Source organism: Aphidius gifuensis, linkage group LG2, assembly GCF_014905175.1.
Source record: "Aphidius gifuensis isolate YNYX2018 linkage group LG2, ASM1490517v1, whole genome shotgun sequence".
Taxonomy (NCBI): Eukaryota; Metazoa; Arthropoda; class Insecta; order Hymenoptera; family Braconidae; genus Aphidius; species Aphidius gifuensis.
The window spans coordinates 3,492,372-3,515,687 of NC_057789.1; the positions used below are offsets into that span (position 1 = coordinate 3,492,372).

Genomic DNA, 23,316 nt, shown 5'->3' on the forward strand with positions numbered 1-23,316 from the left:
TAAAGCCAAATAATAAAAATTCATTAAAAACAAAATCAACAATAATTGAAAATTACAATGCACTATCAAAATTACGTAAAGATAAAAATAAATTAAATTTTCCAAATTCAATACCAAATATTGATAAATTATCAACAAAATCAGTTTATCGTCCAGATAAATTATCACGTAGTAAAAAACAAAAAAAACAAAAAATTAATAATTCAAGTATTGAGTTGATAAATTATAATTTAAATAAAAAATATAATAATTCATTATCATCAAATAGTAGTGACACATTATACAATAACATTGATGAAAAACAAATAAATTTATTAAATTATGAATTAAATAATGATAAATCAATTGATAAAAAATATTCTTGGCAAAGTTTAAATTGGATTCCACCATCAGAAAAAATTAGAAATAAAAATTCACCATGTGATGTTAAATATTCATGGCAAATAATTGGCACAAGTGCACAAACATCAGACACATTATTAATAAATAATATTTATAAAAAAAAATCACAATGTAAAATTAAATATTCATGGCAAATAATTGGCACTGATACACAAGTAACATCAAATGATTTGTCATTTAAAAAAAATTTAAACTATTGGGATGGTAAAATATTAACGTCAAATAGTAAAAATATTAATTATCAAACAAAAATTGATAATAATTATTATATATTATGCAATGAAAGTGTACAAACAACTGATGATAAAATTTTACAAACTGAATTGACTGATTGTCGAGTTAAATATTCATGGCAAAATTTAACGAAACCATATTTGCACTAGTACATTTTAAACATGCTTTTCTTCAACTATTTTTTTTAACAAAAGTAATGATAAGAATATAAAAAAATTGCAGATAAAGCTCAGGTAATTGCTTGGTATTTTATACCTGAGCTTTAGCTGATGAAATTTGTAATGAATTAATTTAAAAATTAATTTTAATTTTCAGTAATTTAGCATTGATGATTTGTACAAATGGATTTTTTTGATAATGATACAGTTGATGAATTAAATTCAACATTAACTGATGAATCACAATTTCTACCAGCTGATAATTATGATACAAAATCAGATAAATATCATGAAAAATTACGTCAAGAAGAATTGGAATTGAGATTAAAAAATTCACAAGATAAAATTGATAGTTATGAAGAATTAATAAACAATATATCTGATGAATGTTTGGACGAATTAATATTGATATATATCATACATTCAAGAATACATATTTAAACTTGAAGAAGAATTCAAGAGTCTAGACGATGCAGATAGCCAAGTGAGTAGAAAAATAAATTAAATCAAACAAAATTAATCTAAACAATAATAATTTCTACAGATTGAAAATGCAACAGATAAAGTTATCCAAGAAATCGACAAAACATATGATAAATTACTAACAACAATAACAAATGAAATTAATAAAAAACGTGATATCCTCAAACTAGAAGCAAATGTATTTAAAAATGAAAATTTAACACCATTAAAAGCATGCAGACAACAAATTAAAAATGAAATATTAAAGAAAAAAAATTTAATCAATGAAATTGAATTGAAATTAAATAACAATGTTTATCATAAAAATTCTGAGCTCAATGATCTTCATGAAAATAGTGGAAAAATTGGCGGGTAATTATTGATTGATTATTTAAAAAATAAAGCAAGTTTATTAAATTAATTTTTGATGTATATTTTCGACAGTATACCAGCAGTACCATCAATAGATGAACTACCATATTTGAATTTTAAAAATCCAACTCATGATGAAATACATAATATATTAAATTGTGTTTATGATGTTGGATCAATAATAAAACTTGGTCCAGTTAAAATAACTGATGTACAAGAAAAACCAGGTTGTATTTATGTCAAATGGAACATTGATGATCCTGATTTTGCAAATGATGAATATATTTATTTACTACAGAAAGCTAATGGTGAAATTATTGATCAGACATCTGATGAATTTGTAACTGTTTATGAGGGAACGGATAATTATTGTTTTATAAATGATTTTCAATTTAATCAAGTTATTACACTTAGAGTTGGTATAAAATCATTCGAAACTGCCTGGAGTGCACCACGTATTGCTAAAACAAATATTACTTTTTATGGTATGTATAATAATTATTTTTATTTATTTATTGTACTTACTTTTCATCCAGTATTTTCTTTCTTTTCTTCTCTTTTTTGTTGATCAAATAAATCATTTTAATTATGATTACTATTGACACTGGAAAATACAATAATTATGGCTAATAATTAGTTGGTCTGTGATTGAAGTAACTCTGTTGGACTTGATAAATAAATAATATTATTATTGCAAAATTAATTGTTTATTTTAATTTATTAATTTCAGGATGGAGTCAAGAAAATAAAGATTACATGATAACAAATAACGGCACAATTGCTGCTAAACTTGTTGATAAAATAAGCACGTTATATTCAAAAAGTGCACAGTTAGATGGAAATCAAATTATTGAATTTAAGGTAGTGCTAAAATATTTTAAATTATAATTATCATGTTAATTAATAATTATTTTGTAGTTTTTAGAAGTACCAAAAAATGCAAGTAATAATGAAGGTATTGCCTTGCTAAATGAGCCAAATGATTGTCATGATAATTTAATTCGTGATGGTTCACTTTTTATAACAAGCCAGGGTAAAATATTCATGGATGGTAATGAAAAATCAATGCAATTACCTACAATTGAATCTGGTGTTACTGTTTTAATAACATTATTAAAAAAAGATGATGAAACATTGAGAATTAATATTGAGTGTTCAGATAAAATTGTTACTTATGATTGGTGTATTGATACACCTTTGTATTTTGCAACGAGATTAGCTGGACACAGGTGGAATTTAATGGTCAAGTAAACAGTGTTTTCTTCTTTAAATATTTTATATAATTTGAAAAAAAAAAAAGTGATTTATATTATTGAAGTTGATGTTTTTATTCGGATGTATTTTTGAGATAATAATTGTTAATATAAAGCAAATAAATTCAATGAAAATTGACGTTAAATTTTATAAATGATAATTATTCGAAAAAATTTATTAAATTAATTTTTTATACATATTAATAATACAATAATATATCAACAGTAGCGTCAAATTTGTTATCTGTCATATTAAAGATCGTCACGTTTAAATAAATAATATCTTGTTGATGATTTTGACTAATTATTAGCCAGAACATCCACGACAGCCACAGTGAATACACTCGACAATTCTGCCTTCTTCTAATTTTCCTTTTGGAACTCTGCAAATACAGTTGGTGCCAAAATTTGTGTCTCTTGTCTGGATGCACCTGAGACAACACAAGTTTTCATAGCCAACTTTTTTCCATTTGGCAATCAAATTTTTGTCAGCAATATTTTCAGCAAGACAAAAATCATAAAGTTCTACAACAAATAAAATTAATAAATTTAATAAACATTTCATTTTTTTTTTTCATCGAAATTTAAATTTGTTCAAGAAGATATTGTGATTTATTCTTACCACGACTGATTGCTTTTCTGCGATAAAATAAATCATAAATGTATCTTGATTTTTGATGATGAATTTTAAATATTGGCCATAAGGATTCTTGCTTTCTTTTTCCCTCATGTGGCTCAGTTTCAGCTACAAAAAAACATAAACAAAAGTTTCAAACAATTAATAAATCATTGTTAAACAAGACACAAGAACAAAGTCAATAAATAAAGTTAATAATTATAAAACTATTAACAATAATTAAAAGACAAAAACATAAATAATAATGATAAACATAACCAATAAGAAACAATTATTTACCTTCACGCATTTTTTGCTCCAATTCGTCTAAAGTAGGCTCAATTAATTCCCAACCATCTGGAAGTGGTTTTTTGCTTCTTCTTACTTTTGGCATTTTATTTGATTAATTAACAAATAAATATAATAAATAATCTAATGACAGATTATTGTTTTGTTGGAAACGATAGTTTTTCGTTGTCCAAGAGAGAGAAAATAAATAAAAATAAAACTAATAACTATCGAGAGGGGACACGAGAGGAGGAGAGTGAAAAAAAAGGGGAAAAAGAGAGAGACTGTTTGACATAGATGACGCTGCAGTAAAAAAAGTCAACTGATGGTAAAGTAAATTGAAAAATCAAGTGCGCTTAATTTAAAATTCACAAAAAGAATTGTTGATCAACATTTGAAAATTGTTTTAAATTATTAATAGTTAATTTTTAATTTGTCAAGGTTCAATAAAATAATTAATTTGTAAATAACATTGTAATTTTATTGATATACAAAATATACTTTAAACTTAAATGATTAATTTTGTTTTGATATCTTAAAGTTTTATAAAAAATAATAATATTTATTTTATATTTATTTATTATGACAAATTCTAACTGGTAAACCACGAACAATTGTTGCAACTGCAGTCATATATTGTCTTTTACTATAATTTTTAGCCAATGAAATTGCTCTTAACATTTCATTTTCTCTTGTTTGACAAATATCATTTAATTTACAAGATTTTTCATTTTCAATAAGACCTTTTGACCATTTATCATCATCAATATTCTTCCATACATTTTTCGATTTAGATGGTAAAAAATTTGTTATAAAATTAACAGTTAATTTATCAGCAGCCAAATCAGTTATTTCCCAAATCATACCAAGTATACATGGACTACATGCTGTTAAATATTGATTTGCCAATGATATTGGTGGAAATTTACCACCATTATTTAACATTTTTAAACTTGAACAACCAAATAATAACGGTATTGCTTTTGCACGTGTTTTTTCAATAGTATCACGTGGTAAATAATTCATACCAGAACCATGTCCATTATACATGAAAAATGTATAATTTGATAATGCATCAATAAACTGTTGTGTTGTTGGTGGTGCATGATAAATACCATCCCAATTTGGTAACCAATCATCAATAAATACTTTCATACGTTTTTCCATTTTTTCCAAATCGCCACTTGGATTAACGACAAATGTACCTAATCCATTATCAGTACAATCATCAAGTTTAATTTCCAAACAGCCATTAATAATTGATTTTTCATATTCTTTAAATAATGCATAAACCATGTGAAAACATGAAAATCTTGTTACTGGATTTTTAATTAATATTGACATTGATTCAAATGGTAAATAATCAATAAATTCATCAACAATAAGTACAAGTGTTTTACGTATTTCAGTTTCAATTGCTGATGAAAATTTTGTCTTTCCAATTATTGAATATATTATATTTTTACATAACTTTGATGGACCATTTAATACCCATGTTACAGCACGATCAATTTCTTCTTTATTTAAATATGATGAACATGATGCAATTTTTTTTAATAACCATATTTGTTTTATTGTTATATTACCATTAATTTTTTTATCATCAATTATTAATTTATCAATTATTTGTAATAAATCTTTTGTTGTATATGATGGTTCAATTGGATCAGCAATAAATAATATTCTCCATTCTCTTAACCAATTTTTTTCAATTTCATCAATTGCTGTTTTCATTGTTTCATTTTGACGAAATCTCATTTGCCAATATTGTTGTTTATATGTATATGAACGACTTAAATCTTTTTTATTATTATCTAGTAGAGTTTTTATTGAACTAACAATATCATAATTATTATTTTTTGGCTTTGGTAATAATAATGTAAATGGTGGAATTGCATTTTTACCTGTTGGCAATACAACAAGATGAATTGGATGTGTTGTTGATGGTGATGTTGGATATTCTGATTTATCATATGCTTTTGTTACTTGAAGCATGTACCATTCTGTAATTAACAGGCAATTAAATCAATTAAATAAATTAACAATTTATATTTAAAAAAATATAAACTTACCACTTGGAAGTTGTTTAAGTTTTAATAATAATTTATCATATGTTTCTTTTGAATCAAGTCCAAGATCAAAGTGTGATGGATCAAGACCATATACCGATTGATTTTGGTCATTATTTTTTTTAATTTCAGATTTAATATATCTGTATCTAACTTGTGTACGATGATGAAGACCCTGTGATTCAACCAAATGACTAATTGCTTTTGGCTCATCATTTAACTGTAATAATAGAAAAAAAACAAAACAAAACATCAACAAGTATAAATAAATGTAAAATATATGATTGTAATGTTAAAAAAATAATATTACATTGCCAGCAACTAGAGCAGATAATTTATGAAATGTTATCAGCTCATTATTATCCAATGCAATTTTTATTTGTTGATTATATTCATCCAATTGTTTGGAAAATGACTTCACTGGAATATCATCTTTACAAGGATTTTCCTTGTTTTCTTTTCGCCAATTTGGCTGTATTTGATCCTTGAGTCTTTCAAAAGCCTTCAATGATCCTTTCAATAATACAGGATCAATTTTTTCTGTCATTCTTAATACACAATTGTTTTTAATTTATTGAGATTTGTTGTTTATCAACACGTGTGATGAATAATGATCATTTGATCAAACATCTGACACAATTTATTGTTGACAACAACAACAACGACACAACTTTATGATCAGCATCGATTACAAAGGAATCTTTACTTATCTCTCAACTAAATTTACCCAACATGGCGACTTGAAAAATGAAAAAAAATGACGGCTGCTTGACTGCGCTTGACGTCAAGCAAAATTGGAACAAATTCAGCAGATCATTTTGGTCTCCTATGTCAAGAGTTTAAGTTTATTAAAATATATATTATTTATCAATATATAAAATATATTAATACATAAATATAAATAAAATTATTTTCTTATTTAAATTTTAATATAAAAAAAAAACTAAGATGCCAAGAGGTAAAGTATTTAATTAACCAAATAAACATTTAATAATTTTTTTTTTTTTTTTTTTTTTTACTCAATTTACTCAATTCTCAGTCCACGTTTTCGCATTAAAAAAAAATATATCTATACGTTTGAGATAAAATTATCTTCAATGCTTGTTTGACCCTGAACAATAATAAATTGTTTTAAATATTTTAAGGTAAATTTGTTAATCACAAGGGACGTAATCGTCATTTTACAAACCCTGAGGAATTAGAGGAGCAAAGAAAAGCTGAGGAAGAAAAACGAAGATGGAGGGTAAGGTTATTTAAATAACATGTATCATCAATATGTTGCTGATAAATACATGTATGCATAATTTATACTTGACAATAAATAATAATTAATATGTTGTTTTAGCAACAACACAAAGGTGAAGAATCATCAAGTGAAGAAGAAATTGTACCAAAAAAGGACAAGGACAACTCTGACAGTGAGAGTGAATCAGAAACATCTGATTCAGAAACTGAGGTAAATAATAATTAATCCATCTTTGTTTATTATTTTGGGACTGATTTAATTGTTTTTTAATTTTAGGGAAAGGCTAAAGGTGTTGAGGCTCTTATTGAAATTGAAAATCCAAATAGAGTACAAAAAAAAGCCAAGAAATTGTCACAATTAAATGAAACACTTGTTAAATCATCATCATCAAAGCCAGAATTATCAAGAAGAGAAAGGTTAATAATATAATTATATTAATTAAAATTTATTATTAATAATAATATTAATATTATTTTTGGATGTGTTTTTTAGAGAACAACTTGATGCTGAACGTGCACAGGCACATTATCAAAAACTTCATGCTGCTGGTAAGACTGATGAAGCACGAGCTGATTTAGCTCGATTACAAATAATTAAACAACAAAGAGAAGAAGCAGCAAAACGTAGAGAAGATGAAAAGAAAAAAAAAGAACTTGCTTCACAAAAAAAAACTGAAGCAACATCAAGAGCTCTTGGAAAAAAAATATAAATTCTTTTTTATAAATTAAAAAAATATGATTTAATTATTCCACTTCTTGATAAAACAAAAAAAAAAAAATACTAATAATAATTGTATACTAATAATTATTGTATTTACAATGGTTTTCAATCTCTTTAATTTTTTTATATCAATAAAATTAATTAATAAAAATTTATTATATTGATATATATATTTGTTCTTTTTTTTTTTTTAGTTTTTCATTTGGTTCTTTAATTTTGTTGTTGCTAGATGTCCAAGTATCAACAATTTTGTGTTTTTTAATTTGCCCAACATGATAAGAAAAAGGCTTTAATTAAAAAATCAATTATAATTTATATTCTTGCAAATAAAAAGACACATTGGAAAAGAAAAAAAATTTATATTTCAAAGTCAAGATAAATTATTGAATAAATTTTCTATATATATTATTAAAAATAAATATTAACTGTGGAAAACTGGAAATTGTTCATCTTCAATTCTAGACTCAGTATTATTATTTTTTTTTAAATAATCATCAATTGTTGTAAATGGTGATGATGATCTAGAAATAATTGGAAATGGTGTTGTAAATGAAATTGAATCACCAGTATCAGGTGCTGATTGTCCTTCATTTAATGAGCCACTTCTAAATGAATCAGGTGTTCCATCAATTGATTGTGAATTTCTTCTGACAATTGGTTTAAATGTATTCATATATTTTGTTGTCATTTCTTCAGGTACTGTTGACGTTCTTCGTAGTGTTGGCTTTTTCATTCTACAAACAAAAAACTCAAATACTATTTTTAACATTATTTAAATCATTTTGATATAATTATTTGTAATTTTTATAATTTAAAACAAATTATAAATAAAGACAAATACAGTTAGAAATTTATTGAACGTACTGAGAAGAATCTGTTGGAGGTGAAATTCTTTCTCCATTATTATCCATCAAGCCATGACCATTGTCCCAAGACTTGTTACGACGATGATCTTTATATGTTTCAGCAATATTACTAAAACTTCCAACAATTCTTTTGTCAAGTTCCTTCAATACTTTTGATGGTATTTGAATATTATTCTTTGATAATTTCGTCAAGCTAACACCAACTCCATTCTTAAATAATAAATTAGCTGTTAATTTTAGTTTATTTTGGTTGTTTAATTTTACTTACTCGAGAAGCATCGTCATTTGGATTTGTCCAAATATTCATTGAACTTGGAAGATCATCATGTTGTGAACTACTGAGAATAGTATCAGAGTAAACTGGACGAGCTGGAATTATTGGTGAACGACAACAAACTCTGTAACAAAAATAAACAACAAAAATATCTAATGAAAAATTTTAATTTAATATTTAATCAATTAAAAATCAACATTTAATTGTTTAAATAATTAAAATGTATATTAAGGTTGAAAATTAATTAACTTACGAATTAACATCTTCCAATTTTTTAAGCAATCTTTCATTCTCACGACAAACCAATTCTTGATCACGAAAAATATGATCTCTAGTTGTATATAATTCAGCATTTTCACGTCTAAGTGCTTCATTTTCATTGATATAAGATCTTAATAATTCACTTAATTCATTATTATCTAATTCAGCAAGTTTATCAATATCAACTTGTGCTAGATTAAGTTGTTGTTGTTGATATTTTTCATTTAATTCATTTAATCTTTGTGGATTTATTGTTTCATTTCCAATATGTAGTGCAGTACGTAGATGATCATTTTCAGTTTGTAATGCACCAACTTCACGTTTTAAACTTAGTATCAATGCTTCTCTTGGATCCATGACAATTATTGGCTTTGTGCGAATTTTTTTTGCTCTTGCTGCATAGCGTAGAGTGTTTAATGTTTCACTTGTATTTGAACGAGCTGATGATACACATGCAATCTAAAATTCAAAGCATATATTCAATTAATTCAGCTGAATTTTTCAACAAATAATTAACAGCTTTGATTAATAGAAATTATTTTTTTCGTTTTATATTTTCCAAAGAAATAAAAATCAATTTAGTTTAATTTTTTTTTTACCATCAAACTGACTCCATTCCCAGCTAAACTATCAGCCAATAATTTTGTCAAATTACTATCTCTGTAAGGAATATGACCAAGCTTTTTTTTTCCATCACTCAATGAAGCTATACAATATCCTGAAAAAGAGAAAAAAAATAATTAAATTTACTTTTTTATATAAATATTATTTAAATAAACTAAAATATAAAAATTTAATTTACCTAAAACCATTAGACTTTTGTTGATATTATTGGCTTCTTCTAATGTTTTTCCTTCACTTTGAGTTTTTTTTGTCATTTCACTTCCAGCAAGATCAACAAAATTAATTTTACCTTGTTTTGTTATAAACACTCCATTATCCATCTGTTATAAAGCAATTAAAATATAAATAAAAATTGTAATTAGTTTTTAATTTTGTTTATTATTATCACCTGCTGTTCTGATGTTATATGAACAGTCAATATCGTGTGACTTCTACTGGAATGTTCGTTCATGTTGTGCGTGCCTACTGATCTGTTTCGCATTCCTTAACAGAAAAAAAACCAAAACAATGAAAAATAAATAAAACAAAATAATTGATGATGAAAAAAAAATTATTAAAAGATAAAAATAAATAGTTTACCTTCCTCAAGTACAGCCATTAAATCATCAAGTTCTTGACACTCAACAGTGAATAAATTTTCAACAAAAAAACCACGTATTTTTTTACTCCACCTAACAGCAAGTGATTTTCTTGATGATCCAGGATTTAATAAATCAATAACTTTTTCATTATATATTTCAAGAAATGATGATTTTAATACAAAATTAAATTCTTTACGTTCTTGAAGTGTTTTAAATAAATAAACAAATGAACGAAATACTAATCCATGATCTTCCGAGTATGAATCAATTGGTCCATCAAACTAAAAACAATAAAATTTATATTTAATTAATTTAAAAATAATTTTATATTAATATTTTATGAATTTATTATTACCAATCCAGGTGGTCCAGTTAGTGTATGTGTTTTACCACTTCCAGTTTGTCCATAACAAAAACAAGTACAATTAAAACCTTCAACTGCCATTTCAATAAGTTTTTTAATTCCTGAATGTTGTAATACATCTTCTTGACTTGCTGATGGCTCAAATACAACATTGTAGGAAAATAATTTATTCTTTTTTTCACTTCCACTACTTATTGGATTTTCAATTTGTATTTGTCCATCACCAGGTAATTTAAGTGATGAATCATCACCATATTTAATTTCTTTATTACTTAATGGACGTACTCGTACAACAACATTAATATTATCTTCTGGTATTAAATGTTTTGAGCCAACTATTTTTTTATCACCCTCAGTTAATCTTTCAATACTTCCAGATCTTTAAAAATTATAAATAATTTTATTAAATAAAAAAATTAAATTGATTAGTTTAATTTTTAATGATAATTTAAAATCAATTTTATTCAAGGTTTTTAAAATCCAATTCATTCATTCAAAAGCTATTCATAAATAATTTCAACAGAACATAAATTTAAATATAAACTTGAAATAAAAAAAATTCAAATAACGAGGGAAGGAAAAAAAAAAAAAAATGTTTACGAGTTTATTTTAATTTTGTGTTATATTTTTGGATATAACAGTGCAATGAAAAATCGTCACACGTGTTATTTTAAATTATAAATTTTTCGTTGAAATAATTATTTAATATTAATTCAAAGAACTAAATTATAAAGTGCATTTAATTTATTTTAATAAATTGGCTTTGTGGAAAATTAGAAATTTATTTACATGAATAATAGAGCTTATCGAATGTTGATTCAACTGATGAATCATTTTGTGCATGAAAATGATCAATAAATGTTTGAATTAAAAGATAAATAAATGATAAAAATAAAAATAAAAAAATCGCGTGTCTTTTAGTTAATCTACTAGACAAATCAACCTTCAATTCAAGTCAACAATCATTGCGTGATTAGGGGAAACCCTTATGCTTAAAAACTTTGTATAAATATTTTTCTAATGTTTTTTTTATCTGATATATTATTTTTATTGACAACAATGCTCATGTTAATATGAATATTAGGAATCTAAAAGAAAGATATAAATTATCATATTATCATAATTTTTATAAACAACCCTTTGACTATTTTACGGAAATTTATCTATTACATCTATAAATATCAAAATTAAGATTAACAAAAAAGCATGGTAGCTTTAATTGAAAATTATCAAAAAATAATATTTTTTCAATTTTTTAAAATACCCTTTTTTTTTCTTTTAATAATTCCTGTAATATTTTATTTCGATTTTAAAAAATGACATGCATTATTCAACATCCCTTGCATGTTAAAAAAAATTTTTTTTTTAAATAAAAATATTATATTTGTTATTATTTTAAAATAACGATAATTTTAAAATTTTTATTTTAAATTTATGCATTTTTTTTTTTATCTAACAATTTTTTTTTTTATATATTTTTTTAAATTATAAATTAAAAAATATTTAAAATACACTATTTTTAATTTTTATTTATAATTTTATTGTAAATTTAAATTGCCAAGTCATGTTGAATAGATAAATAAATATTTTTTACGTAAAATGATAATTTTGTTATAAATTTTTTTGCGCTTTTATCAACTAATTTTTTTGTTTTACAAAGAACATTATAATGTCTGAGTGTTCATCAAGATGATAATCATAAATAAAAATGACCAAAAGGGGGTTTTATTATGTCGGGGGGTGTTAATGATTATGATAATATTGATCGTTATGGTTGAGAGTGCATGGACAAGGTCTCTCGATCGATATTATCTACAGTATGGCTCATCAAATACAGGCTTACATTATATTTTTTTTTCATTATTAACATTATCACTGTATACCCTAGCACTTATATTTTTTTTTTTCTTATTTTATTTTCCATCAGGTAAAAAAAAATGACACAATGTTTAATAACGTCACGAGATATACAAGCATGTGAGCTTTTTTTTTTCTTTTTAATATTTTCTCTTTCACTCTTATTATAGATAAATAAATAAAAAATTTATATTATCATTTTAGACTTTGATAATAAAATATTTATTTATTTTTTCAAATGTGAGATATGATGTACTAGAATTTACTGTGATTTATTGAATTTAATTGAAAATATTTGCTCGTCTTGTTTCTCATCAATGCTCTAGATCTTAATGATGTCTCTTCTTTTTTTTTAGCGATTTTATTTATCTATCATTATTGTTTGTTTAAATTAAAAAAAACAAAACTATTTGACGACGTAGAAAATAGTTGTTTACACAATTGGAATGATGACAGGAGACAGGAATCGCCATAAAGTTTTTATTGAATTTTTTTAAATGATTAATGACTAATAAGAAGTTTAAATTTTTTATCAAATTGTTGAAAAACAAATGTAATTATAATCTTTTGAGATTTAGATTGTAAATAATAATATTTGATTTCTTACTCTGAACGACTGCCATTTAGTTTTGGTCTTATTTTCGAAGCACCAGTTGATTTTGTTGATTTTACTGTTGAACCACGTGATGATTTATAACTTGTATTTGGTTCACGTAATTTTTTAATTTGATTGTTCAACTTGATGTCATCGCGCTTTGGCGATGGACTATTTACCAGCACCATTATTTTAATTCATCTAGCTAAAATAAAATTCAATAAATTAATTAAATAAATAAAGCTTGTTTTGAAATAATTATAGAAATCGTTAAAGTAACTGTTTAACATTTAAAAAAAAAATCGAAATGTCAGGTACGTATGTATTTGGCATGTGTCACATGAATTCTTAAAATTAAACACGTGTTTTCACAAGCTATATTTACTTTGCAAACTCTTAGCAGAAAGATAATCAAATGGAATTATAAATTACAAATAAAAATATGATTATCAATTTCCCTCAAGACTCTAAAATAAATATCAATTTTCTTTACAATATTTTTATAACGATAACATATCTTTTAAATAGCTTGACTTTACAGTTATCATTTCAATTTTTTTTTTTTCATTATTTTCACGATAAAATTAAAAAAAACCTGTTTTTATATAAATTTATAATTTTTTTTTTCAAAAACTATACACAATAACAATGCTCTATAGAAATTTAATTATATTTATTCATTTCAACAAGCACTGTAATTTTTTTTCATGCAAATTTCTCTTATTTACTTGAAAAATTAAAATTATAAAAAAACTTTTTTTTCGCTCACGTTATTTTAAATGTGTATGGAATATATAAATTTAATCCAAAATATAAATAACACAAATTATAATAAGCCTTATAAAAAACATTGTTCCACAAAAAAAAAAAAAAAATATAAATATATTTATAATTTAAAAAAAACGTCCGATCACCCCAATGAGTTCGAGGCTACTGGCTGGACTTGACCCACGATTTGCCTACCCTTTTTATACTTTCGATCGTTAAAATAAAAAAAAAAAAAAAAATGATTATAATGTAAATTCATTCTACCCCTGTCCATCAGCCCCTTCCACAAAATAATCCAAGGGTCTTATAAAAAAAACCAGCCACGTAAATGCCGGAACAAATAAAATGTGAAAATAATGAAAAAAAAAAAAAAGCTACACTAATGAATGATGACATAGAAAAAAAATTTATATATAAAAATTGATTTGAAAATATAAAATAAAAGTAGGAAGTTAATGTCAATGTAAATAAATGTAATAGAAAAAAAATTTAAAAATAATTTAAAATGCAAAAATATACAGTGTACAAGGAAAAAATAGAAAAAAAGTTTTAAATAAATTTTTATCTGGCAACTGGCATTGCTAGAAATTTGTACTTGATTTTTTTCTCTCAATATTTTTATTTAATTAAAAATATAAAGCTGAAAATAATTTAGCTATGTGTATGATTTTTTAATATATATTTTTTTAAATAATTTTCATCTCACTTGGAATCATCTTATCGTGAGTTAAAAAATAATACAAAGTGGGGTCTTGAGAGTCTTGAGTTTACTTTCATTTCGAATCCATCGTTTAACTTCATGGTCGCATGTTATAAACTCCGGTGTTAGTCACGTCGTGACAGTGGTGCCTCGTGGCTGTCTGTTTTCTTAAATTATTTGTACATCTTATGTGTATTTTTAAAATTAAATATATATTTTATAAATTTATTTAAGTGTAATCCAAAAAAAAAAAAACCTTTCTTTCGATCGATAATTCAAAATGAATTATTTTATTTCAATTTAAATTGTGATTCACCTATTTTTGGATCAATTGGATTTATATAGAAAAAAATCAGCTTTTAGCGGTGAGTACTTGAGATTTAATTGGCCTTTTTTTTTTTTTTTTTTTTTTTTATTCAATTGAGGGAGGTTGTGGGTGATTCATTGGATTCAATGTGAGTCTTATTTTCAAAGGAAATTTTTTTTTTCTTTTTCCTTTATACTAATTAGGTTTTAATAAATAATAATCAATAATTTTTTTTTTTTTTTTGTTACAAAAGTGTAAGGAAAAGATGATAAGGTATTCTAATTTTATTCTAAACATATTATAATTTATGAAGCTAATTTTAAATCGATACTAGAAAATTAAAAATACAATTGTTTTTTTTTTTTTTTAATTTTTTTATTATTATTCGTATTAAAAATAAAATTTTTAAATATTCATATGATAGAAAGCATTTAAAAAAACATTAGAAAATTCTATTTTTGTAAATGTGTCAATTGATATAAGCTTTTTGATAGAAAAATAACATTTTTTCTTGTTTTTTTTTGTTATATAAAAATCACATGAGTTCATTGGCATTTTAAAAATATATAACTTTGTTTTATTTGTTTTTTAAGAAATAAATAATTTTTTTTTTTTGAAAAAGAGAGTATATTGTTTCAATACAAATGGCATAAGTATACATTGATGTATTTATATTATTTTTACTTTTGTTTTATCGTAAGAAAATCACAGTGAAAGATGTAAAGAGAAAATAACAATCGTTGGATCGTAAAATTTAGCACTGGTAACGATACAAAAAATTGCCAGTTGGTTTCGTTTGTTGTTTCATATATCGATACATAAAAAACTAATAATTTTTTTTTAAAAAATATAAAAATTTCAAGTTAAAAACAAAATTAACTAAAAAAAGTCCATGAAATATTTTTTTAAAAATTTCTTTGATGATTAAAATCGACTTACTCCAAAATAAAAATTTATAAAAATTACTAAAAAATTTATAAATAAAATAAATAATAAATTTTAAAAATATAAATAAATAATATTTTTAGTCTAACTATGACCAACTAAAAAAACCGGTTGGACATACAGAGGAATCGGAGTATTTGGCTGGGTGGCCTTGATGCCATCAAACATACTAAAAAAAAAAAAGAAATAAAAAAAAAAAAACCTTGGCGACTGAATCATCCAAGTTCAGGAATATCTTACGGTACATTATGAATGCCATTTGTATTTTTATACCATATAAATAATCATCATAATTATTACAATTATATACGTTTAAAAAAAATCAAAAAAACAAACCACATTGTTCTCATTGCACCGATCACATTACTTATGCATTAATGCATATCAATAAAATATATATTTTCAAAAAAAAAAAAATAGAAATCATCAAATAAATTAATACGAAAATGAAAATAATATATGAATTAAAGTAAATATAATTTCATCATGAGAAATAAATGTAAACCACAAGCGGGAAAGTACAAAGCATGTATTTTTTAATTTTTTATATTGTTATTGTTATAAACGATGCAGGTATTATGATAGCCTCCTATTATATACGAAACATTAAAATAAAAAAAAAGGCGTGAAAGTTAATATCGACAACGATATACTCGTTATTATATTAATAGTTTTTTTTATAATAAATTAATAATAAAAATTGACTTGTCAAATAGATAAATAATTTAAATTATTTTAAAAATATATTTTTAATAATAATTATAGAACAGGAGTATTTTTTTTTTGTCATACATATGTTAAATAAAATTTTTAGTGTTGAGAAACTTTTTTTTTTTTTTAAATACAATGAACAATAGTAGACTAGTGACGCGTAATTTTTTCCGTTATCTTCAACTTAAACAACACCACTTGAACTCAATGTCTTTATACATTGAAATATTATCAAAACACATTATAAAATAATCAATAATAGAAATTGAAAATATTTACGTTGTTTAAAAATTTAAGCAAAGTAATTTTAAAATTATATTTAAATTAAATTTCTAATTAAACTTTTAATAATAATAATTTCAAAATTTTTTAAATATTATTTTTAAATTAAATTTCAAGTTTTTATTATTATTATTGTTATAGTTTATTACTGATAATAAAAATAATTGAACCAGGTGTGTATTAGTTGAAACAATATATTAGAATTAAATTAGAATGATTGTGTTATTTTTTTTTATTGTTTCGAACATTGTTTCAAGTGAAACGTGTTTCACATTCTCATCAGAGTTTATTTTAATAGTTACTTTCTTGGCATTGATTTAACACTCTAAATTAGACAGATATAAATATATTGTATAATTTTTAAATAAAAGAAAGAAAAAATAATTTATTTGTCATAATTTAATCTTAAAATTGGCAGTTTAATTTGACACAGATTAATTTATATCAGTTTATTTTTTAACTCCATTTATCAATCATCTGTCGAATAGGTTTTAAATTTATATTTTCTACATTATTATTTTTAAATTATCGATTTTTTTTTTCGAATTTGTTATTTAATAAATAACTAATAAATAATACAATTTTGAAAAAAAATATAAATAGTAAGTGCAAAAAAAATAATGATGATTAATAAAAAAAAATTTTTTTTTTTTCTATATTGATTAGAACTTTTATGACGAATTTTTTTCGTCTCTTGTTAATGATATCTAATCTATTGCTTATCGTCGTGACTACAAGGTTTTCTAGAGTTGAAAAAAAAAAATAAAAAAAAAAAAACAAAAAATCTATATATATTGTGGGTCAACATATCATTTGAGTCATTAGCTTCTTCAAAAAAACACGTTAAAAATATAAAATTTAGTTTTGTATATTTTTCAATTTGTATAATTTAAAAAAAACAATATTATTTACAGATAAAATAATTAAATAATTATAATAATGGAACGTGATTTACATGAACGTGATCGAGTTGGTGTACAAGATTTAGTACTCCTCGAGGATTTTCAAAGTGAAACAGCATTTATTGATAATTTACGAAAAAGATTCAAGGAGAATCTCATCTACGTGAGTTACATTAACATCAACCTAAAAATACTTGATTATTTTAATTATTTATTCCAATTGTTTTTGATTAATTTAAATAAATAGAAAAAAATCATATTTATTTTTTGTTATTGCAGACTTACATTGGCCAAGTACTGATATCAATTAATCCATATAAAAATTTGTCAATTTATGATACAGCTGTTGTTGAATATTACGAAGGAAGAAATTTTTTTGAAGCTCCACCACACGTGTATGTTTTTTAAAATTAAATTTTTCAATTTTTTCATATATTAATTATTAATTTTTTTTTTTTAGATTTGCATTAACAGATACTGCATATCGTTCATTAAAAAAAGAAAATCGTGATCAATGTATTTTAATATCAGGTAAATAAATTATTTCAAATTTTAATTTTAATTTTTAAAAATAAATTTTTTTTGGTTTTTCCAAATAGGTGAATCAGGCTCAGGTAAAACAGAGGCATCAAAAAAAATTTTACAATTTATAGCAGCAGCAACAAAGCATAAAAAAAAAGTTGAAGCAGTTAATGATAAATTAATTGGAAGTAATCCAGTACTTGAAGCATTTGGTAATGCTAAAACAAATCGAAATGATAACTCATCACGTTTTGGTAAATACATGGATATTGAATTTGACTTTCAGGTGAATAAACACATCTTAATTTTAATTTAAATTTAAAAATAAATATGAATAAATTAATAACATGATTAAATTTATATTCAGGGTGATCCAGTTGGTGGAAATATATTAAATTATTTACTAGAAAAATCACGTGTTACTCATCAATCATCTGGTGAACGTAATTTTCATATTTTTTATCAGCTATTAGCTGGTGCTGATGATGAAAAGTTACGTAAATTATATTTAAAAAGAAATTTAGATACATATTATTATCTAAGCAATGGGGTAAGACAAAAAAATAAGCTAAAAAATTGTAAAATAAATCTTCAAGTACATAATTGTTAACTTTTATTATTTATCAAGACAAAAGGAAAAACTGATACAATTGATGATGTAAAACAATACCACCTTGTATTAGATGCAATGAAAACAGTTGAATTAAAAGAACAAGAACAAGATGATTTATTTGGTATTGTTGCATCAGTTCTTCATATGGGAAATGTTGGTTTTACTGAGGAAGATGGAAAAGCCAAAATACTTAAACCAGCATCAGTTGATGCAATTGCAACAGTAAGTTTAAACAATTTTAATTAACTACAAGATTAATTTACCAATTTGTTTGTTTTTTTTTAACAGCTTCTTGGTTGTGATACTGAAAAACTTGCTGAAGCATTTACCCAGAGAACGATTGATGCTCATGGTGATGTTGTGACATCACCATTGAATAGAGAACTAGCTATTTATGCACGTGATGCATTGGCAAAAGCTGTTTATGATAGATTATTTACTTGGCTTGTTAATAGATTAAATAGATCACTTCAATCAACCACCATCAAAGGACATCATGGTGTTATTGGAATTTTGGATATTTATGGTTTTGAAATATTCAAAAAAAATAGGTAAATAATTTAATTAATTTTTCCAACAAGTAGTTGTAATTTATCTGTATGTCAAATGAGAAAATTATATTATATAAATTTAATTTTAATTGATTTTTAGTTTTGAGCAATTTTGTATTAATTTTTGTAATGAAAAATTACAACAATTATTTATTCAATTGACATTAAAATCAGAGCAAGAAGAGTATCTTCGTGAGGGAATAACTTGGGAACACATTGACTATTTTAATAATCAAGTTATTTGTGATTTAATTGAAGAAAAACACAAAGGAATTATATCATTTTTGGATGAAGAATGTCTTCGTCCTGGTGATCCAACTGATTTGAGTTTTTTGGAAAAACTAAATTTTCATCTTGATGATCACAAGCATTATATCAGTCATAAAAAAGCTGATATTCATACCCAAAAAACTATGGGGAGAGATGTAAATATAAATATTTGTTTTTTAAATTTTTTTTATATTTATATATGTATTTTTATTTGCAGGAATTTATGCTTGTTCATTATGCTGGAGATGTGACTTATAATGTAATTGGATTTTTAGAAAAAAATAATGATTTATTATTTCGTGATCTACGTGAGATAATGTCAAATACAAAAAATTCCATAACTCATGCAATATTTAATGTCAAAGATTTAACAAGTAAAAAACGTCCAGAAACAGCTGTAACACAATTTAAAAATAGTTTGAATAATCTTGTTGATATACTAATGGGAAAGGAGCCATCATACATACGTTGTATAAAACCAAATGATTTTAAAAAATCAGGTAAATAAGCATTTTATTTAATTAAATATAAATATGTATATTCTAAGGCTTTAAAATATTTTTATAGGACAATTTGATGATAAAATTGTGTTGCATCAAATTAAATATCTTGGCTTGATGGAAAATTTAAGAGTTAGAAGAGCTGGTTTTGCATACAGAAGACCATATGATCAATTTCTTGAAAGATACAAATCACTTTGTCCAAAAACATGGCCATCATATCCAGGCCCATCAACAGAAGGTGTTCAAGTATTGGTTAATCATTTGAAATTTCAGGAAAATGAATATCAAATGGGAAAGTATGTAGATGAAATTTAATAGACAAAATAAAATATTAATTAAATTATTAATTACAGAACAAAAATATTTATAAGATTTCCAAAAACATTATTCAATACTGAGGATGCATTTCAAAATAAAAAAAATGATATTGCAGCAATAATACAAAGTAAATGGAAAGGAAGACAACAAAGAAAACGTTATTTACATTATCGTAATTGTATTATAATAATACAAAAATACATACGTCGTTATCAGGCTAAAAAAATTGCTGATAAACGTAAAAAAGCTGTTGTAATAATAAGATCATTTATTGAAGGTTTTATAACGAGAAATGGTCCACCAACAAATGTCAATGCTGCATTTATTGAACTTGGTAAAAATCAATGGTTATTACGTTTATCGAAACGTTTACCACCAAATTTATTAAGTTCATATTGGCCAGATTGTCCATATTCATGTCGTGAAGCATCACAACAACTTCATGATATTTATAGAAAATGGTTGGCACGTAAATATCGATTGGAACTAAGTGAAATTAATAAAAAACAATTTCAACTTAAAATACTTGCTGAAACATTATTTAAAGATAAAAAAAAATCTTATCAAGCTAGTTTTAAGGATAAATTTTTAAATGAACGTTTTGAAAATGAATATTCAGAATTGAGGGAATATTTTGTTAGTAATATTTTACCAGCTGGAGAAAATATAAAGGTAAATTATTTATTTATTAATTTTAAATTAACAAATTGATTTTTATTGTTTTAATAATTTTAGTATGGAACACCTGTTACTAAGTTTGATAGACATGGTTACAAACAACGTGAAAGAGTATTAATTTTAACTGAGAAGGCTGTTTATATTATTGATACTAAATCATTGAAGTTGAAGCATCGTTTTTCTTATGAAATAATCATTGAGCTTGCTGTTACTGGAGAGTCTGATAATTTATTAATTGTCAGAATTCCAACAGATTTAAAAAAAGATAAAGTATGTTAATTTATAAATAATTATTTGGAGAGTTTTTGGGTATGTTTAATTAATGCTGCTATGATTTTAACAGGGAGATTTAATTCTTGAGGTACCATATTTAATTGAGGCTGTTACTAAAGCCATTGATATCACAAATAATCCAAAAATATTGAACATTGTTCACAAAGATTCGTGAGTATATGGATTTATAATTAATTAATTTTATTTTTTGGAAATTGATAATTGTTATTTTAATTTTATCTAGACTTTCACACAAACTAGTCAATGGAAAAGAAGGCACGATAGACTTTATCAATGGCAACACTAGAGCTATCAGTAAAAATCGTGAAAATGGCCATCTTCTAGTGGTCAACAAAATATAGACTATTTTTAACTTTTGTAAATTGAAAAAGAAAAAACAACTATTTACATAATTAAAAAATATATTCTGTTTGATAACTTGTTTTTTGTTGAAAATAAAAAAAGAGACAAATTTTAAATATAATCAAACAGCCTTACCAATGTGATAGAAAATCACAAAAAAAAAAATATTAAAAAGCAAAGAAGAAAGAATAATATATATTTTAAGAAAAGATAAAAATATTATGCCTTAATTGTGCCATTATATTTTTAATTAACTATAATTGTTGTATAAAAAATTGTGAAATACAATTTTCATTTTAAAATTGTAAAGAATTTGTATTTTTTAATTTTCTTTATATTCATGATAATGTTACTATCATATTTTTTAAATTGAACAATTATATATTTATAAAAAGAAAATTTACATAAAAATATACAGCTTACAATAATTATTGTATTTCTTATTTTTTCTTATCTGATTTTTTAACTTTTGGCTCATTTGGATCCCTTTTTTTAGTCAATGATTGTTTTCCTTCCAAAGCATGTTCACGAAGTTCATCTTCCATTGCTTCATTTAATTTTTTGGACATTAATTTTTTTAATTGATTTGTTTCAATTAATTTTGTTTTTTTAGGTTGTATTGGTGCATCTGAGAGGAGCAAAAAAATAAAAAACAATTTTAAAAAATGTAAACAAATATTAAAAGACAAATAAATGAATTTTATTTATTTATTGTTGTCAAAAGATGAAAGATATAATAATAATTTATAAATTATTAGTCATGCAACAATAATAACAAATGTCAAATTAATAAAATTATATTTTTTTACTTACTTTTTCGTTGTTGAATGCCTTTATTTCCTTTTCCTTTTTTAGTTTTTTGACATGAAGGAAGTTTTGTTTTATTTGCTTTTATTTTTCCTTGTGCCATTTTATATAATATTTTTTTTAATTAAAAAACAATATAATTCAACAAATTATAACCAACTTGATTCAACAATCAACTCACCTGCTGGATAGGAGAGGGCCAGGGGGGTAACCTCGTGGTCAAATATGGCAGCCATCCAGAGTGCGCCCTACTTAAATTCTCATCACCGCGGCGCAAATCGAATTAATTAATTAATAACAAGTAACAAATAATAAATATAATAATACAAATTAATCAATATTGAAATATATTTATTGTTCAATTTTTAATTACTTTTACGATAATACCATTTTTTAAATTTTTCATATATCTCTTTTTTATTTTAATAGTAATCTCTTTCTCTCTTGTTAATTTTAAGTGTAGAGTGCATTGTTTTTTTTTCTCTTTTAATTTAAATTAACTATAAATTAATCCATCAATCATTTGGAAATATATAAAAACAAAAAATTATCTATTATTAT

At 23.7% G+C, this 23,316-nt stretch overlaps 6 protein-coding genes and 1 pseudogene across 7 annotated transcripts; 3 read left to right on the forward strand and 4 right to left on the reverse strand.

Annotated features, from left to right (window-relative positions):
* Positions 1-765: 765 nt before the first annotated feature.
* Positions 766-2,984, forward strand: LOC122848402 (annotated as a pseudogene).
* A 42-nt stretch (positions 2,985-3,026) lies between these two features.
* On the reverse strand, positions 3,027-4,020 carry LOC122848461 (protein BUD31 homolog). Its single transcript, XM_044146543.1, has 3 exons — positions 3,798-4,020; positions 3,504-3,626; positions 3,027-3,406 (listed from the first exon to the last, which is right to left on the reverse strand). The coding sequence occupies exons 1-3, from the start codon at positions 3,889-3,891 to the stop codon at positions 3,189-3,191; spliced, it is 435 nt and encodes a 144-aa protein (XP_044002478.1). The 5' UTR covers positions 3,892-4,020; the 3' UTR covers positions 3,027-3,188.
* A 224-nt stretch (positions 4,021-4,244) lies between these two features.
* LOC122848381 (separin) lies at positions 4,245-6,525 on the reverse strand. Its single transcript, XM_044146432.1, has 3 exons — positions 6,165-6,525; positions 5,858-6,074; positions 4,245-5,788 (listed from the first exon to the last, which is right to left on the reverse strand). The coding sequence occupies exons 1-3, from the start codon at positions 6,399-6,401 to the stop codon at positions 4,359-4,361; spliced, it is 1,884 nt and encodes a 627-aa protein (XP_044002367.1). The 5' UTR covers positions 6,402-6,525; the 3' UTR covers positions 4,245-4,358.
* Positions 6,526-6,607: 82 nt separating this feature from the next.
* Positions 6,608-7,878, forward strand: LOC122848454 (28 kDa heat- and acid-stable phosphoprotein-like). The gene is made up of 5 exons (XM_044146535.1): positions 6,608-6,812; positions 7,000-7,097; positions 7,200-7,310; positions 7,377-7,516; positions 7,593-7,878. The coding sequence occupies exons 1-5, from the start codon at positions 6,803-6,805 to the stop codon at positions 7,807-7,809; spliced, it is 576 nt and encodes a 191-aa protein (XP_044002470.1). The 5' UTR covers positions 6,608-6,802; the 3' UTR covers positions 7,810-7,878.
* LOC122848374 (kinesin-like protein KIF12) lies at positions 7,814-13,795 on the reverse strand. Of its 2 annotated transcripts, none has more exons than XM_044146421.1 (10): positions 13,255-13,795; positions 10,782-11,169; positions 10,425-10,707; positions 10,234-10,328; positions 10,024-10,165; positions 9,821-9,939; positions 9,214-9,680; positions 8,955-9,084; positions 8,685-8,896; positions 7,814-8,554 (listed from the first exon to the last, which is right to left on the reverse strand). In XM_044146421.1, exons 1-10 carry the CDS (start codon positions 13,428-13,430, stop codon positions 8,242-8,244), a joined length of 2,325 nt encoding a protein of 774 aa, XP_044002356.1. In that variant the 5' UTR covers positions 13,431-13,795; the 3' UTR covers positions 7,814-8,241. The 2 variants fall into 2 exon arrangements, with proteins under 2 accessions (XP_044002356.1, XP_044002357.1); XM_044146422.1 differs by having other exon boundaries at positions 8,166-8,576.
* A 947-nt stretch (positions 13,796-14,742) lies between these two features.
* Positions 14,743-22,379, forward strand: LOC122848357 (unconventional myosin IC). Its single transcript, XM_044146370.1, has 15 exons — positions 14,743-15,075; positions 17,870-18,020; positions 18,137-18,252; positions 18,318-18,388; positions 18,457-18,665; positions 18,747-18,929; positions 19,008-19,214; positions 19,281-19,543; positions 19,644-19,968; positions 20,031-20,313; positions 20,381-20,612; positions 20,670-21,306; positions 21,370-21,582; positions 21,656-21,756; positions 21,830-22,379. Exons 2-15 carry the CDS (start codon positions 17,895-17,897, stop codon positions 21,945-21,947), a joined length of 3,084 nt encoding a protein of 1,027 aa, XP_044002305.1. The 5' UTR covers positions 14,743-15,075; positions 17,870-17,894; the 3' UTR covers positions 21,948-22,379.
* LOC122848467 lies at positions 22,370-22,953 on the reverse strand. Its single transcript, XM_044146549.1, has 2 exons — positions 22,762-22,953; positions 22,370-22,576 (listed from the first exon to the last, which is right to left on the reverse strand). The coding sequence occupies exons 1-2, from the start codon at positions 22,856-22,858 to the stop codon at positions 22,389-22,391; spliced, it is 285 nt and encodes a 94-aa protein (XP_044002484.1). The 5' UTR covers positions 22,859-22,953; the 3' UTR covers positions 22,370-22,388.
* Positions 22,954-23,316: the final 363 nt, after the last annotated feature.